This window comes from Elephas maximus, chromosome X (assembly GCF_024166365.1).
Source record: "Elephas maximus indicus isolate mEleMax1 chromosome X, mEleMax1 primary haplotype, whole genome shotgun sequence".
Lineage (NCBI taxonomy): Eukaryota > Metazoa > Chordata > Mammalia > Proboscidea > Elephantidae > Elephas > Elephas maximus.
The window spans coordinates 26,067,455-26,086,959 of NC_064846.1; the positions used below are offsets into that span (position 1 = coordinate 26,067,455).

Sequence of the window (19,505 nt, forward strand, 5' to 3'; positions counted from 1 at the left end):
ATCACCTCTTTTCTTCTTTGCTCACTCTAACCCCTGTCCCCCAGCATGTGTATACATACACACACACACACACACACACACCGACGTCCCCCTCTCTCTTTTGCTTCACCTTTCCTTTCTTCTCTGCTCTCTCTAAGCCTCCCCAGCATGGGCAGACACATACACACACACGCGGCTTCCTCTCTGTTTTGCATCATCTTTGCTTTCTTCTCTGGTCACTCTAACCCCCGCCCCACAGCATGTGTACACACAGAACGCAGACACACACACACGGCCTCATCTCTGTTTTGCCTCACCTTTCCTTTCTTCTCTGCTCACTCTAACCCCCACCCCCAGGAACGTGTACACACATACACACACACACACAGACGGCCTCCTCTCCGTTTTCAATCACCTTTGCATTCTTCTCTGCTCACTCTAACCCCTGCTCGCCAGCATGTGTACACACACACACATGCACACACACACATACGGCCCCCTCTCTGGTTTGCATTACCTTTGCATTCTTCTCTGCTCACTGTAACTCCCGCTCCCCAGCATGTGTACACAGACACATGCACACGGTCTCATCTGTGTTTTGCATCACCTCTGCTTTCTTCTCTGGTCACTCCAACTCCGCCCCTGAGCATGTGTACACACACAAACACACACACACACGGTCTCCTTTCTGTTTTGTATCACCTTTGCTTTCTTCTCTGGTCACTGTAACCTCCGCTCCCCAGCATGTGTACACACAAACACACACACCCACAGCCTCCTTTCTGTCTTGCACCACCTTTGCTTTCTTCTCAGCTCATTCTAACCCCCGCCCCCCAGCATATGTAGACTCACACACACACACACACACACACACACTGCCTCATCTCTGTTGTGCATCACCTTTGCTTTCTTCTCTGCTCACCCTAACCCCTGCCGCCAGCATGTGTACACACACACACACACACACACGGCCTCCTCTCTATTTTGCATCACCTCTGCTTTCTTCTCTGCTCACTCTAACCCCGCCCCACAGTATGTGTACACACACACACTCGGCCTCCTCTCTTGCGTCACCTTTGCTTTCTTCTCTGCTCGCTCTAACCCCCGCTTGCCAGCATGTGTATACACCCACACACACACAGACACGGCCTTCTGTTTTTTATTACTTTTGCCTTGTTCTTTGCTCACACCATCCCACTCCCGACAGCATGTGTACACACACAAAACACACACACACACACAAGGCCTTTTCTCTGGTTTGCATTAGCATTGCATTCTCTGCTCACTCAAACCCCTGCTCCCCAGTGTGTGTACACACACAACACACACACACTCGGCCTCCTCTCTTTTGCGTCACCTTTGCTTTCTTCTCTGCTCGCTCTAACCCCCGCTTGCCAGCATGTGTACACACACACACACACACACAGCCTTCTGTTTTTTATTACTTTTGCTTTGTTCTTTGCTCACACCATCCCACACCCCGCAGCATGTGTACACAGACACACACACACACACGGCCTTTTCTCTGGTTTGCATTACCATTGCATTATCTGCTCACTCTAACCACCGCCCCCCAGCACATGTACACACACACACGGCTTCTTCTCTGTTTTGTATTACCTTTGCTTCTCTGCTCACACTATCCCCCGCCCCGCAGCATGTGTACACACACAACACACACAGACACACACACATGGCCTCTTCTCCTGTTTGCATTACCTTTGCATTCTTCTCTGCTCACTCTAACCCCCTCCCCCCAGCATGTGTACACACACACACACACACACACACACACACACGGCCTCCTGTCTGTTTTGCATCACCTTTGCTTTCTGCTCTCCTCAGTGTAACCTCCACCCCCAAGCATGTGTACAAGTACACACACACACACACACACACACGGCTTCCTTTCTGTCTTGCATCAACTTTGCTTTCTTCTCTCTCACTCTAACCCCTGCTCCCCAGCTTGTGTACACACAACAAACACACACACGGCCTCCTCTGTTTTGCATCACCTTTGCTTTCTTCTCTGCTCACCCTAACCCCTGCCGGCAGCATGTGTACACAGACACACACACACACATGGCCTCCTCTGTTTTGTATCACCTGATTCCTTCTCTGCTCACTCTAACTTCCGCCCCCCCAGCATGTGTACACACACACACAGACGGTCTCCATTCTGTTTTGTATCACCTTTGCGTTCTTCTTTGCTCACTCTAACCCCACCCCCCAGGATGTATACAAACACACACACACGTGCTTCTCTCTGTTTTGTATCACCTTTGCTGTCTTCTCTGCTCACTCTAACCCAACCCCCTAGCATGTGTACACACAAACATGGCCTCTTCTCTGTTTAGTATCACATTTGCTTTCTTCTGTGCTCACTCGAAACCCCGTCCCCCAGAATTGTACACACACACACACAGACGTCCTCCTCTCTGTTTTGCTTCACCTTTCCTTTCTTTTCTGCTCACTCTAACCCGCTCTAGCATGTGTGTACACACACACACACACACACAGGGTCTCCTTTCTGTCTTGCATCAGCTTTACATTCTTCTCTGATCTCTCTATCCCCCGCCCCCCAGCTTATGTACACACACACACGGCCTCCTCTCTGTTTTGTATCACCTTTGCTTTCTTCTCTGGTCACTGTGACCTCCGCCCCCCAGCATGTGTGCACACACACAGACACACACACACGGCCTCCTTTCTGTCTTGCATCACGTTTGTTTTCTTCTCTGGTCACTGTAATCCCCGCCATCCAGCATGTGTACGTACACATACAGACACACACACACAGCTTCCTCTCTGTTTTGTATCACCTTTGCTTTCTTTTCGGCTCACTCTAACTCCCGTCCCCCAGCATGTGTACATACACACACATACACGGCCTCCTCTCTGTTTTGCATCACCTTTGCATTCTTCTCTGGTAACTCTAACCCCCGCCTCCCAGCATGTGTACACACATACACACACACACACGCCTCCTCTTTGTTTTGCATCACCCTTGCTCTCTACTCTGCTCACTCTAACCTCTCCCCCCAGCATGTGTACATACATGCACACACACACACTGCCTCCTTTCTGTCTTGCACCACCTTTACTTTCTTCTCTGTTCACTCTAACCCCACCCCCAGCTTGTGTACACACACACACACGGCCTCTACTATGTTTTGCATCACCTTTACTTTCTTCTCCTCGTACTCTAACCCCGCCCCAGAATGTGTACACACACGCACACACACACGGCCTCCTCTCTGTTTTGAATCACCTTTGCTTTCTTCTTTGCTCACTCAAACCCCTGCTCCCCAATGTGTATACACACACACACACACACACCGCCTTCTCTGTTTTGCACCACCTTTGCTTTCTTCTCTGCTTACTCTAGCCCCCGCTTTCCAGCATGTGTACACACACACACAGACGGCCTCCACTCTGTTTTGTATCCCCTTTGCATTCTTCTTTGCTCACTCTAACCCCGCCCCCCAGGATGTGTACACACACACACACACACACACACGGCCTCCTCTCTGTTTTACATCACCTTTGCTTTCTTCTCTGTGCAATGTTACCCCTGCCCCCAGCATGTGTACACACACACACACACACACACACGGCCTCCTCTCTGTTTTGCATCAGTTTTGCTTTCTTCTCTGCTCACCCTAACCCCTGCCGGCAGCATGGGTACACACACACACACACACACACACCCCGGGCCTTCTCTCTGTTTTGTATCACCTTCACTTTCTTCTCTGCTCACTATAAACTCCGCTCCCCAGCATGTGTACACACACACACACACACACACACGGCCTCCTTTCTGTCTTGCATCGCCTTTGCTCTCTTCTCTGCTCATTTTAACCCCCGCCCCCCCAGTATGTGTAGACACACACACACACACACACACACGGTGTTTTGCATCACCTTTGCTTTCTTCTCTGGTCACTCCAACCCCGCCCCTGAGCATATGTACACACACACACACACACACACACACGGCCGCCTCTCTGTTTTGTATCACCTTTGCTTTCTTCTCTGCTCACTCTAAACGACACCCCCCAGCATAGCATGTGTATACACACACACACACACACACACGGCTTCCTCTCTGTTTTGTATCACCTTTCCTTTCTTCTCTTCTCACACTAAGCCCCGCTTCCCATCATAGGTACACACATACACAAACACACACGACCTCCTCTCTCTTTTGTATCACCTTTGCTTTCTTCTCTGCTCACTCTAAATGATGCCCCCCAGCATGTGTGTACACACACACACGGCCTCCTCTCTCTTTTGCATCACATTTGCTTTCTTCTCTACTCGAATCCCTGCTCCCCAGCATGTGTACACACAACACACACACACACGGCTTTCTGTTTTGTATCACCATTGCTCTCTTCTCTGCTCACTGTAACCTCCGCCCCCCATCATGTGTACACACAAACACGGCCTCCTTTCTGTCTTGCATTACCTTTGCTTTCTTCTCTACATACACTAACCCCCGATCCCCAGCATTTTTACACACACACGGCCTCTTCTCTGTTTTGCATGACCTTTGCTTTCTGCTCTGCTCACTCTAACCTCTGCTCCCCAGCATGTGTACAAACACGCACACGCACACAGACACACACATACACGGCCTTCTCTCTGTTTTGCATCACCTTTGCTTTCTTTGCTTACTGTAGCCCCCATTGTCCAGCATGTGTACACACACACACACACACACAGTCTCCACTCTGTTTTGTATCACCTTTGCATTCTCCTTTGCCCACTCTAACCCCGCCCCCAGGATGTGTACACACACACACAGACACACATGGCCTCCTCCCTGTTTTGCATCACCTTTGTTTTCTTCCCTGCTCATTCTAACCCCCGCCCCCAGTATGTGTACACACACACAGCCTCCTCTCTGTTGTGCATCACGTTTGCTTTCTTCTCTGGTCACTCCAACCCCACCCCTGAGCATGTGTACACACACACACACACACACACACACACGGCCTCCTCTCTGTTTTCTATCAGCTTTGCTTTCTTCTCTGCTCACTCTAAACGACACCCCCCAGCATAGCATGTGTATACACACACACACACGGCCTCCTCTCTGATTTGCATCACCTTTCCTTTCTTCTCTTCTCACACTAACCCCTGCTTCCCATCATGACTACACACATACACACACAAACACACAGGACCTCCTCTCTCTTTTGTATCACCTTTGCTTTCTTCTCTGCTCACTCTAAACGACGCCCCCCAGCATGTGTGTACACACACACACGGCCTCCTCTCTCTTTTGCATCACATTTGCTTTCTTCTCTACTCGAATCCCTGCTCCCCAGCATGTGTACACACAACACACACACACACACGGCTGTCTCTCTGTTTTGTATCACCATTGCTCTCTTCTCTGCTCACTGTAACCTCCGCCCCCCATCATATGTACACACACACACGGCCTCCTTTCTGTCTCACATTACCTTTGCTTTCTTCTCTACGTACTCTAACCCCGATCCCCAGCATTTTTACGCACACACGGCCTCCTCTCTGTTTTGCATGACCTTTGCTTTCTGCTCTGCTCACTCTAACCTCTGCTTCCCAGCATGTGTACACACACACACACACACACACACACACACACACACACACAGCCTTCTCTCTGTTTTGCATCACCTTTGCTTTCTTCTCTGCTTACTGTAGCCCCCGTTGTCCAGCATGTGTACACACACACACACAGGGCCTCCACTCTGTTTTGTATCACCTTTGCATTCTCCCTTGCTCACTCTGACCCCACCCCCAGGATGTGTACACACACACACAGACACACACGGCCTCCTCCTCCCCATTTTGCATCACCTTTGTTTTCTTCTCTGCTCATTCTAACCCCTGCCCCTGAGCACGTGTACACACACACACACAGACGGCCTCCTCTCTGTTTTCAATCACCTTTGCATTTTCTCTGCTCACTCTAACCCCTACTCGCCAGCATGTGTACACACACACACACGCACACACACACACACGGCCTCCTCTCTGGTTTGCATTACCTTTGCATTCTTCTCTGCTCACTCTAACTCCTGCTCCCCAGCATGTGTACACAGACACATACACACACACACACGGCCTCCTCTCTATTTTGTATTACCTTTGTTTTCTTCTCTGGGTACTGTAACCCACCTCCCCCTAGCATGTGTACACACACACACACGGCCTCTTCTCTGTTTTGCATCAGTTTTGCTTTCTTCTCTGCTCACCCTAACCCCTGCCGGCAGCATGGGTACACACACACAGACACCCCGGGCCTTCTCTCTGTTTTGTATCACCTTTGCTTTCTACCCTGCTCACTATAACCTCCGCTCCCCAGCATGTGTACAGACAAACACACACACACACACACACACACACACACACACGGTCTCCTTTCTGTCTTGCATCGCCTTTGCTCTCTTCTCTGCTCATTTTAACCCCCACCCCCAGCATGTGTAGACACACACACACACACACACGGTGTTTTGCATCACCTTTGCTTTCTTCTCTGCTTACTCTAGTCCCCGCTGTCCAGCATGTGTACACACACACACGTGCACACACACACACGGCCTCCTCGCTGGTTTCCATTCTGTTTGGTTTCCTCTCTGCACACTCTAACCCCCGCCCCCAGCATGTGTATACACACACAAACACACAGACGGCCTCCTCTCTGGTTTGCATCACCTTTGCTTTCTTCTCTGCTCACTCTAACTCCTGCTCCCCAGCATGTGTACACAGACACACAGACACACACGGCCTCCTCTCTGTTTTGTATCACCTTTGCTTTCTTCTCTGCTCACTCTAAACGACGCCCCCCAGCATGTGTATACACACACACACACACGGCCTCTTCTCTGTTTTGTATCACCTTTGCTTTCTTCTCAGGTCAGTCTAACCTCCGCTCCCCAGCATGTGTACACACAAACACACACACACCCACGGCCTCATTTCTGTCTTGCACCACCTTTGCTCTCTTCTCTGCCCATTCTAACCCCTGCCCCCCAGCATGTGTAGACACACACACACACACACACACACACACGGCCTCATCTCCGTTGTGCATCACCTTTGTTTTTTTCTCTGGTCACTCCAACCCCGCCCCTGAGCATGTGTACACACGCACACACACACACATGGCCTCCTCTCTCTTTTGTATCACCTTTGCTTTCTTCTCTGCTCACCGTAAACGACGCCCCCCAGCATGTGTATACACACACACACACAGCCCCCTCTGTTTTGCATCACCTTTCCTTTCTTCTCTTCTCACACTAACACCCGCCTCTCATCATGAGTACACACATACGCACACACACACACACGGCCTCCTCTCTCTTTTGTGTCACCTTTGCTTTCTTCTCCGCTCACTCTGAACGGCACCCCCCAGCATGTGTGTACACACACAGACACGACCTCCTCTCTGTTTTGCATCACCTTTGCTTTCTTCTCTACTCGAACCCCTGCTCCCCAGCATGTGTACACACAACATACACACACACACGGCTTCCTCTCTGTGTTGTAGCACCATTGCTCTCTTCTCTGCTCACTGTTACCTCCGCCCCCCCCATCGTGTGTACACACAAACACGGCCTCCTTTCTGTCTTGTGTTACCTTTGCTTTCTTCTCTACGTACTCTAACCCCCGATCCCAAGCATTTTTACACACACACGGCCGCCTCTGTGTTTTGCATGACCTTTGCTTTCTGCTCTGCTCACTCTAACCTCTGCCCCCCAGCATGTGTACACACACACACACACACACACGGCCTTCTGTCTGTTTTGCATCACCTTTGCTTTCTTCTCTGCTTACTGTAGCCCCCGTTGTCCAGCATGTGTACACACACACACACACGGCCTCCACTCTGTTTTGTATCTCCTTTGCATTCTCCTTTCCTCACTCTAACCCCGCCCCCCAGGATGTGTACAGATACACACGGCCTCCTCCCTGTTTTGCATCACCTTTGTTTTCTTCTCTGCTCACTCTAACCCCCGCCCCCAGTATGTGTACACACACAAACACACACACAGCAGCCTTCTATCTGTTTTGCATCACCTTGGTTTTCTTCTCTGATCACTCTAACCCCCGCCCCCCAGCATGTGTATACACACACACACACACACACACACACACACTGCCTCTTTGGTTTGCATCACCTTTTTTCTTCTTTGCTCACTCTAACCGCTATCCTCCAGCATGTGTATACATACACACACACACATGTCCCCCTCTCTGTTTTGCTTCACCTTCCTTCTTTGCTCTCTCTAAGCCTCCCCAGCATGTGCACACACATACACAGACACACACGGCTTCCTCTCTGTTTTGCATCACCTTTGCTTTCTTCTCTGGTCACTCTAACCCGCGCCCCCAGCATGTGAACACACACACACACACACACACACTGCCTCTTTGGTTTGCATCACCTTTTTTCTTCTTTGCTCACTCTAACCCGTCCCCCAGCATGTGTATACATACACACACACACACGTCCCTCTCTCTGTTTTGCTTCACCTTTCTTCTTTGCTCTCTCTAAGCCTCCCCAGCATGTGCACACACATACACACACACACGGCTTCCTCTCTGTTTTGCCTCACCTTTGCTTTCTTCTCTGCTTACTCTAACCCCAGCCCCCCGGAACGTGTACACACATACAGACACACACACAGACGGCCTCCTCTCTGTTTTCAATCACCTTTGCATTTTCTCTGCTCACTCTAACCCCTACTCACCAGCATGTGTACACACACACACATGCACACACACACACGGCCTTCTCTCTGTTTTGCATCACCTTTGCTTTCTTCTCTGTTCCCTCTAACCCCCGCCCTCAGTATGTGTACACACTCACATACACAAACACAGACACACAGCCTTCTATCTGTTTTGCATCACCTTTGTTTTCTTCTCTGATCACTCTAACCCCCGCCCCCCAGCATGTGTATACACACACAGACACACTGCCTCTTTGGTTTGCATCACCTTTTTTCTTCTTTGCTCACTCTAACCCCTATCCCCCAGCATGTGTATACATACACACACACACACGTCCCCCTCTCTCTTTTGCTTCACCTTTCTTCTCTGCTCTCTCTAAGCCTCCCCAGCATGTGCACACACATACACACACACACGGCTTCCTCTCTGTTTTGCATGACCTTTGCTTTCTGCTCTGCTCACTCTAACCTCTGCCCCCCAGCATGTGTACACACACACACACACACACACGGCCTTCTCTCTGTTTTGCATCACCTTTGCTTTCTTCTCTGCTTACTGTAGCCCCCGTTGTCCAGCATGTGTACACACACACACACGGCCTCCACTCTGTTTTGTATCACCTTTTTTCTTCTCTGCTCACTCTAACTCCCACCCCCAAAACGTGTGCACACATACACACACAAACACACACATGGCCTCCTCTGTTTTGCGTCACCTGCTTTCTTCTCTGCTCATTCTAATTTCCGCCTGCCAGCATGCGTACACACATACACACACACACCACGGCCTCCTCTCTGTTTTGCATCACGTTTGCATTCTTCTCTGCTTACTCTAACCCCTGTTCCCCCGTGTGTGTGTTACACACACCCACACACCCCGCCTTCTCTCTGCTTTCTTCTCTGCTTTCTCCTTTGCTTTCTTCTCTGCTCATTCTATCTGCCACCCGCCAGCATGTGTACACACACACACACACACACATATACACGGCCTCTTCTGTTTTGCATCACCTTTCCTTTCTTTTCTGCTCACTCTAACCCCTGCCCCCCAGCATGTGTACACACAAACACACACACACACACACGGCCTCCTCTCTGTTTTGCATCACCTTTGCTTTCTTCTCTGCTTACTCTAGTCCCCACTGTCCAGCATGTGTACACACACACACAGACGGCCTCCACTCTGTTTTGTATCACCTTTGCGTTCTGCTTTGCTACTCTAACCCCCGCCCCACAGCATGTGTACACACATGCGCACACACGCACTGCCTCTTCTTTGGTTTGCATCACCTTTTTTCTTCTTTGCTCACTCTAACCCCTGTCCCCCAGCGTGTGTATACATACACACACACGTCCCCCTCTCTCTTTTGCTTCACCTTTCCTTTCTTCTCTGCTCTCTCAGCCTCCCAGGCATCTGCACACACATACACACACACGCGGCTTCCTCTCTGTTTTGTATCATCTTTGCTTTCTTCTCTGGTCACTCTAACCCCCGCCCCACATAATGTGTACACACAGAACGCAGACACACACACGGCCTCATCTCTGTTTTGCCTCACCTTTCCTTTCTTCTCTGCTCACTCTAACCCCCGCCCCCCGGAACATATACACACATACACACACACACACACACAGACGGCCTCCTCTCCGTTTTCAAACACCTTTGCATTCTCCTCTACTCACTCTAACCCCTGCTCGCCAGCATGTGTACACACACACACATGCACACACACACACGGCCTCCTCTCTGGTTTGCGTTACCTTTGCATTTTTCTCTGCTCACTCTAACTCCTGCTCCCCAGCATGTGTACACAGACACACACACACACACACACACACACACGGCCTTCTCTCTGTTTTGCATCACCTTTGCTTTCTTCTCTACTCGAACCCCTGTTCCCCAGCATGGGTACACACAACATACACACACACACGGCTTCCTCTCTGTTTTGTATCACCATTGCTCTCTTCTCTGCTCACTGTAACCTCCGCCCCCCCCATCGTGTGTACACACAAACACGGCCTCCTTTCTGTCTTGCATTACCTTTGCTTTCTTCTCTACGTATCTAACCCCCGATCCCCAGCATTTTTACACACACACACGGCCTCCTCTGTGTTTTGCATGACCTTTGCTTTCTGCTCTGCTCACTCTAACCTCGGCCCCCCAGCATGTGTACACACACACACACACACACACACGGCCTCCTCTCTGTTTTGCATCACCTTTGCTTTCCTCTGCTCACTCTAGCCCCTGCCCCCCAGGATGTGTACACACAAACAAACACACACACTGCCTCCTCTTTGTTTTGCATCACCTTTGCTTTCTTCTCTGCTCACGCTAACCCCCGCACCCCAGCATGTGTACACACCCACATACACACACACACGGCCTCCTCTCTGTTTTGCATCACCTTTCCTTTCTTCTCTGCTCACTCTAACCCCGCCCCCCAGGATGTGTACACACACACACAGACACACACGGCCTCCTCCCTGTTTTGCATCACCTTTGTTTTCTTCTCTGCTCGCTCTAACCCCCGCCCCCCAGCATGTGTACACAGACACACACACACACACACGGTCTCCTCTCTGTTTTGCATCACCTTTGCTTTCTTTTCTGATCACTCTAACCCCCGCCCCCCAGGATGTGTACAAACACAAACTGCCTCGTCTTTTTTTGAGTCGCCTTTGCTTTCTTCTCTGCTCAGTCTAACCCCTATACCCCAGCTTGTGTACACACTCACACACAGTCACACACACGGCCTCCTCTCTGTTTTGCATCACTTTTTCTTTCTTCTTTACGCACTCTAACCAGCGCTCCTCACCATGTGTACACACACACACACACACACACGCACACACACAAACGGCCTCCTCTGTTTTGCATCGCCTTTGCTTTCTTCTCTGCTCACTCTAACCCCTGCCTCCCAGGCTGTGTACACACACACACACACAGCCTCCTCTCTGTTTTGCATCACCTTTGCTTTCTGCTCTGCTCAGTCTAACCTCCGCCCCCAGTATGTGTACACTCTCATGCACACACACACACACACAGCCTCCTTTCTGTCTTGCATTTTCTTTGCTTTCTTCTCTGCTCACTCTAACCCCTGCCCCCAGCTTGTGTATACACACACGCACACACACACACACGGCCTCATCTCTGTTGTGCGTCACCTTTGCTTTCGTCTCTGCTCAGTGTAACCCCCACCTCCCAGCATGTGTACACACACACACACACACACACGGCCTCTGTTTTGCATCACCTTTCCTTTCTTACACTAACCCCTGCTTCCCATCATGAGTACACACATACACACACAAACACACACGATCTCCTCTCTCTTTTGTATCACTTTTGCTTTCTTCTCTGCTCACTCTAACACCCACCCCCAGCATGTGTACACATGCACACACAAACACACACAGCCTCCTTTGTGTTTTGCATCACCTTTGCTTTCTTCTCTGCTCACTCGAACCCCCGCCCCCAGCTTGTGTACACACACACACACGGCCTCGTCTCTGGTTTGCATCAACTTTCCTTTCTTCTCCGCTCACTCTAACCCCCCCAGCATGTGTACACACATACACACACACGCACATGGCTTCCTCTCTGTTTTGCATCACCTTTGCTTTCTTCTCTGCTCACTCTAACCCCCTCCAGCGTGTGTACACACACACACACACACACACAGGGTCTCCTTTCTATCTTGCATCAGCTTTACATTCTTCTCTCCTCACTCTAACCCCCGCCCCCCCAGCTTGTGTACACAAACACACACACACACACGGCCTCCTCTCCGGTTTCCATTCCGTTTGCTTTCCTCTCTGTGCACTCTAAAACCAGCCCCCAGCATGTGTACACACACACACACACACACACACACGGGCTCCTCTCTGTTTTGTATCACCTTTGCTGTCTTCTCTGTTCACTCTCACCCAACCCCCTACCATGTGTAGACACACACAGGGCCTCTTCTCTGTTTAGTATCACCTTTGCTTTCTTTTGTGCTCACTTCGAAACTCCATCCCCCAGAATTGCACACACAAACACACACACGTCCTCCTCTCTGTTTTGCATCACCTTTCCTTTTTTCTCTGCTCACTCTAACCCCTGCCCCTCAGCATGTGTACACAATCACACACACACACACACACACACACGGCCTCCTTGCTGGTTTCCATTCCATTTGCTTTCCTCTCTGCGCACTCTGACCCCCACCCCCAGCATTTGTACACACACACACACACACACACACACGGCCTCCTTGCTGGTTTCCATTCCATTTGCTTTCCTCTCTGCGCACTCTAACCTCTGCCCGCAGCATGTGTACCCACCCACACACACACACACACACACACACACATACACATGGGCTCCTCTCTTTTGTATCACCTTTGCTGTCTTCTCTGCTTGCTCTAACCCAACTCCCTAGCATGTGTACACACAAACACGGCCTCTTCTCTGTTTAGTATCACATTTGCTTTCTTTTGTGCTCACTCGTAACTCCGTCCCCCAGAATTGTACACACACACACACACGTCCTCCTCTCTGTTTTGCTTCACCTTTCCTTTCTTCTCTGCTCACTCTAACCCCTTCCAGCATGTGTATACACACACAAACACACACACACACAGGGTCTCCTTTCTGTCTTGCATCAGCTTTACATTCTTCTCTGCTCACTCTACCCCCGCCCCCCAGCTTGTGTACACAAACAGACACACACACAAACTCGGCCTCCTCACTGGTTTCTATTCCGTTTGCTTTCCTGTCTGGGCACTCTAACCCCCGCCCCCCCAGCATGTGTACACACACACACACACACACGGCCTCCTCTCTGTTTTGCATCACCTTTGCTTTCTTCTCTACTCACTCGAAACCCTGCTTCCCAGCATGTGTACACACAACACACACACACACGTCCCCCTCTCTGTTTTGTATCACCGTTGCTCTCTTCTCTGCTTACTGTAACCTCCGCCCCCCATCATGTGTACACACAAACAGGGCCTCCTTTCTGTCTTGCATTACCTTTGCTTTCTTCTCTACGTACTCTAACCCCCGATCCCCAGCATTTTTACACACACACACACACACACACACGGTCTCCTCTCTGTTTTGCATGACCTTTGCTTTCTGCTCTACTCACTCTAACTTCCGCCCCCCAGCATGTGTAGACTTACACACACACACACACACACACACGGCCTCCTCTCTCTTTTGCATCATCTTTGCTTTCTTCTCTGCTCACTGAAACCCCTGCTCCCCAGCGTGTGTACACACACACACACACACACACACACACACGGCCTTCTCTCTGTTTTGTATCACCTTTGCTTTCTTCTCTGCTCACTCAAAGCCCTGCTCCCCAGTGTGTGTGTACACACACACACAGACACGACCTTCTCTCTGTTTTGTATCACCTTTGCTTTCTTCTCTGCTCACTCTACACGACGCCCCCCAGCATGTGTGTATACACACACACACACACACGGCTTCCTCTCTGTTTTGCATCACCTTTGCTTTCTTCTCTACTCGAACCCCTGCTCCCCAGCATGTGTACACACAACACACACACACACACACCCCCATGGCCTCCTCTGTTTTGTATCACCATTGCTCTCTTCTCTGCTCACTGTATCCTCCGCTCCCCATCATGTGTACACACAAACACGGCCTCCTTTCTATCTTGCATTACCTTTGCTTTCTTCTCTATATACTCTAACCCCCGTCCCCAGCATTTTTACACACACACACACACACACAGACGGCCTCCTCTCTGTTTTGCATCACCTTTGCTTTCTCTCTGCTCACTCAAACCTCTGCTCCCCAGCATGTGTACGCACACACACACACGGCCTCCTCTCTGTTTTGCATCACGTTTGCTTTCTTCTCTGCTTACTCTAACCCCCGCTGTCCAACATGTGTACACACACACACAGACGGCCTCCACTCTGTTTTGTATCACCTTTGCATTCTTCTTTGCTCACTCTAACCCCGCCCCCAGGATGTGTACAAACACACACACACACATGCTTCTCTCTGTTTTGTATCACCTTTCCTTTTTTTTCTGCTCACCCTAACCCCCGCCCCCCAGCACGTGTACACACACACACCCACGGCCTCCTCTCTGTTTTGCATCACCTTTCATTTCTTCTCTGCTCACTGTAACCCCGGCCCCCATCATGTGTACACACATACACACACACACACACGGCCTCTTCTCTGTTTTGTATCAACTTTGCTTTCTTCTCTGCTCACTTGAACCCCTTCCCCCAGGATGTGTACGCACGCGCACACACACACACACACACACACACACACGTCCTCTTCTCTGTTTTGCGTCACCTTTCCTTTCTTCTCTGCTCAGTCTAACCTCTGCCCCCAGCATGTGTACACAGATACACACACACACACGGTGCCTCCATTTTCCAGCCATTCTCAATCTTCAGTCTGGAGGCCAACTGACAGGCTGACTATTCTTTTTGCCAAGCCAACTCCCTGGCTCTTTGGGACCCTTCTTGCTGATTTTCCTTCTCACTCGCTGAGGTTTTTCCTTCCCCGCCCCACCCGTGGTGAAGCTGTAATTACAGGCATGATCCACTAAGATACTCAGCATCCCTTCCTGAGCATCCCTTCTGAAAGTCCTGCTTGTATTCGGCTCCAGGAAAACTTTAGCCTCTGCATATACAAATACATATGCTCTCAGTGTCAGAAACAGGAAAAGAAGTCCCCATGTTTCCCTTAAGTTCTTGCCATGGTCAGGTTTCCCAGCATTCCATCTCCACCAGTCATTCCACTCCAGCCGTACTTGCCTCCTTACTGCTGCACTGACATGTCAAGCATGCTCCCACCTCAGGGCCTTTGTACTTGCTCTTCCTCTGCCAGGAATTCTCTACCCCCAGGTATCTGTGTGCCTTGCTCCTTCATTTCCTTCCAGTCTTTGCTGAAAAGTCACCTTCTCAGTGAGGGCTTCTTTGACCATCCCATGTGAAATAGAAGCACACACACCCACACCCTATGCCCCTTAGTTTGCTTTATCTTTCTTCATAGTAGCTAAGTCACCATTCAGTCCATCGGTCGTTCACTCAGCAATTATTTACTGGGTGCCAGCTATGTACCAGGCACTGGAGATTGAGCAGTAAACAAAACAGACAACACTTACTGCCCTCACCCTCTGACAGAGGGTAGATCGTATTTACTGGAATATACACTTCACAGAGGCAAGGGCCTTGTCTGTTTTGTTCAGAACTGTATCCCCAGCACCTAAAACGGTGACTAACATATAGTAGATGGCCCACAAACCTGTGGTGAATGGTCAGTGCCTTAGCCATCAGAGCCAAATGCCGTGTATCAGTCAGGAGCTCTGAAAGCCTCTCCCCGTGAATCGGAGGTGCAGCCACGTTTGTGACCTAGGACACAGAGTGGAGGTTCTCAGCTCTGGACGCATGTTGGGACCATCTGGTGAACTCTACCCCCAGAGATTCTGGTTCAGTCGGGCTGGGTTGCAGTCTCAGTTCTGGGAGTTTTAAAAGCTCCCCAGGTGATTTGAAGTCCAGTCCCCCATTGAGAACCACTGACTTCACTAATCTGCTCATGTCAGCACTTGGTGACACCTGCATCACCTGCGTCCTTCAGATCATCTTAGCGTCACTTGAGGCACTTTTACAAAATACCAACACTTGTTCTACCCTCAGGGGTCCCAGCTCAACTGGAGCGGGGCTCACATGTCCATATTTTTAAAATCTCTCTGGATGGTTCTCTTGTGCAGCCAGGGTTGAGAAGCAGCGCTTTCGATTACTGCTGTCTCAGTTCATCCCTTTAAGTGTCCTATTTTGCAGAGTCTTAAGCTTTTTTTTTTTTTAAGCCTTAAGCTGCCTCAAATCCTCTTGGACGAACTAAAGTAGAAGTCTTCCACTGGTACTCTGCTCCCACACAGTCAGTACGAGCCACACCTGTCTCATCACGCATGTTTTTAGGCCTTACTGCATTGATCTTTCCTCTCCCTCTTTGAACTGCCATCCCTAGAGAGTAGCTACACTGCAGCCTGGCCTCTTGCCCCAGCCTGTTTTATGCCCTTCTGAGACCACGCTGCTTCTGCACTCAAAGGGGTGATGAAGGTCCACAGAGGACAGGCAGGATCGCCACCATGAGCCCTGCCCTGGCCCTCCACCTCCTGCAACCTCACGCCACCATTTTCTTGCAAGAGACCCTGCAATTGCTAAGGTTTCTGTAAAAGGAGACTAGGGTGGTAGAGCGGGCACCCCTTCTCCCCTTAAGACTTCCTTTATCATCATCTTCTCTCAGAGAAGGATCCAAAATGTTCTAAATATTCTAAGCCCAAGGAGGGAGGGGGCAGACAGGACTGACATTTTTTTGTGACCTGGGACACAGGAGCCCTTGAAATTGTCCTCCAGAGGCGGCAAGGCCCACATCCATGCCAGGGACTCATTCTGGGTGTCAGAATTGCAAGAAGTAGCACCTATAAGCAGTTTCAGAATCATTCTTTGAGACTGCCGAGCACAGAGATTACTGTGTGCAACGCTACAAGGGTTGTGGTCCATCCTTTGGGGATTCCTAGGTATTTCTAGTGTCCAGTGTTCAACAAAAAGCAGAGAACTAAGGTAGTATTTCACCTTTGTCTTGGCAGTTTACCACACTCTTTCAACGTGACAGTATTCTTGCCAGTGCATGTTCCTCGAGTGAGGGCACATCAGGTACGAGATAGATGCCGTGTTAACGTAAAATCTAACGCTCCCGCTTCACTGCACTGCGAATGCCACACCTACTGCTCCATTTCTCCTCACATCAGTCCTGCTTTGAAAGCAATACCAGTTGGCAGCCTAAGGGGTCACATGCTCCTCAGGCTGAGCTCTGTGTGTGCTGTTATTCTAGGATCCCAGCTACCTGCCAATCTTGAACACTATGCAGGGATGGAAGTGACTGCAGGCTGGGGGCAGTGCCTCACAGTGTCCTCTAGGGACTGCTGGCCTCAGGATCGCCTGGGATGCTTATTAGCAATACAGATTCCTGGCCCCTCCCCAGACCTAAACCAGTAAAACCAGTTGTCAATTCTGACTCATGGGTACCCCATGTGTGCACAGTAGAAGTGTGCTCCATAGGGTTTTCAAGGCTGTGACCTTTGGGAGGCAGACCCCCAGGCCTTTCTTCCCAGGTGCATCTGGGTGGGTTCAAACCACCAGCCTTTTGGTTAACAGCTGAAACCAATTGCACCACCCCATTAGTATCTCTGGGAAATGGTATCCAGGCATCTGTCTGCATTGTTAACAAGATCCCCAAGGCAAGATGGTAAAGGTAGTACGGTATTGCCCTGTAAGGAGTCCCCGGGCGGTACAAATGGTTAAGCACTCAGCTACTTGCCAGAAGGTTGGCAGTTCAAACCCACCCAGAGATGCCTCAGGAGACGGGCCTGGCAATCTGCTTCTGAGAGGTCACAGCCTTGAAAACCCTATGGAGCACAGTTCTACTCTGACACACATGGGGTCGCCAGGAGTCAGAATTGACTCGACAGCAACTAACAGCAGCAGCAATAACCTTAGCTTTAACCAGAGTGCCGAGGTTCCCAAGGCTATATTGTTGGAGAAGATAAAAACTAGGTAACTGCAAGAGGTACAGAGGAGCATTTGTCCTTTACTGGGAAAAGCAGGTGTGTGCTTTATTGCCCAGTGTGTCTCCATGTGTCAGCACAGCCTGTCCTGGCACATCAGCGAAGTAGGGAAACACTCCTGTGTCCTTCCGGTAGAATAACCCCCACGTAAACGAGCTAGTGTGTACTTTCAGAGCCCTACGCGCAGAATCAGTGGTGCAGGAAAAATGGGTCCAAATGGAGACTCTTGCAGGCCACACAGGTCCTTTACGACCCACCCAGCAAGCCAGTCCCTTGGGGTCAATCAACTGAAAACTCTCCCAGAGTGGGGAGAAGTGATGGGCTTTTTAAAATGCACCTCTGCTTCTGCCCAGACATTCTGAAATCGACACCCACGCTGTCAAGAGTTGGACGTGTGCCCTCTTCATGTGGAACTTGCTCATTATGCTTTTTGCTGACAGTTATCTGCTAGAATATTCGAGAGAGGCAGGCTCTGCGGAGCTGGCCAGAGAAGCATCGGTGCAGTGAGGACGGCGCCGGCCTGTGTGTCAGAAAGCCGGGCCTTCCAATGGATATGGGCCATGGTTGCAGCGTGATTAATGTCACTAAATTTTCACGTGACAACCGATATGTTGGCAAACGTTGTGTTATATATTTTTAACAACAGTAAAAAAATTTTCAAAAGTCTGGACCCTGGTGCCAGCTTGGCCACTTTCTGACCATTTGACCTTAGGCAAGGCGCCTGACCTCACAGAAACTTCTCCTGCTTCCCTCATAGGACTGTCAGAAGGAGCAGATAACGAATCTTTGGGAAAGCACTTTAAAAACCATAAGTTGCTATGGAAAAAAGCTGATGTGTGAATCCTAAGCTATCAACCTCCTAGCATGACTGCCGCAATCGGGAAGCCTAACGTCAGTTTCTCCTTTGCTTTGTTCACAGACTCTGGCAAACCTACTACTTCCAAACGGGGGTCGGAAGTGATGAAAAAGGTATCAGCAACTCTGTCAAAAGTGTTTTCAAAATCTGATGCTAATAAACCCAAAGCTTCTTCATCCTCACACCCCATAACCAGGAATGACACGGCTACACCGGACCTAAATAAGCCTGCCGACCTTTCTTAAAAAATTAAATGGTTTTTGAAGCATAATGCTTTGTCCTACAAGCTGATTCTTGTAATACTGAAAATAAGAGCAGAGAAAG

The 19,505-nt window shown here is 50.1% G+C and overlaps 1 protein-coding gene across 4 annotated transcripts in view; it reads left to right on the forward strand.

The window, feature by feature from the left end:
* LOC126068566 (fibrous sheath-interacting protein 2-like) overlaps window positions 1-19,445 on the forward strand; it is a 100,778-nt gene extending 81,333 nt beyond the window's left edge. For 3 of the 4 annotated variants that reach the window (XM_049871236.1, XM_049871239.1, XM_049871237.1), the window contains 2 exons: window positions 17,348-17,414; window positions 19,245-19,445. In XM_049871236.1, coding sequence (XP_049727193.1) covers window positions 17,348-17,414; window positions 19,245-19,426 — 249 coding nt within the window. In that variant the 3' untranslated portion in view covers window positions 19,427-19,445. The remainder of the gene's footprint in view (window positions 1-17,347; window positions 17,415-19,244) is intronic. The other variant, XM_049871238.1, reaches the window with a different exon arrangement.
* The last annotated feature ends 60 nt before the right edge of the window (window positions 19,446-19,505 follow it).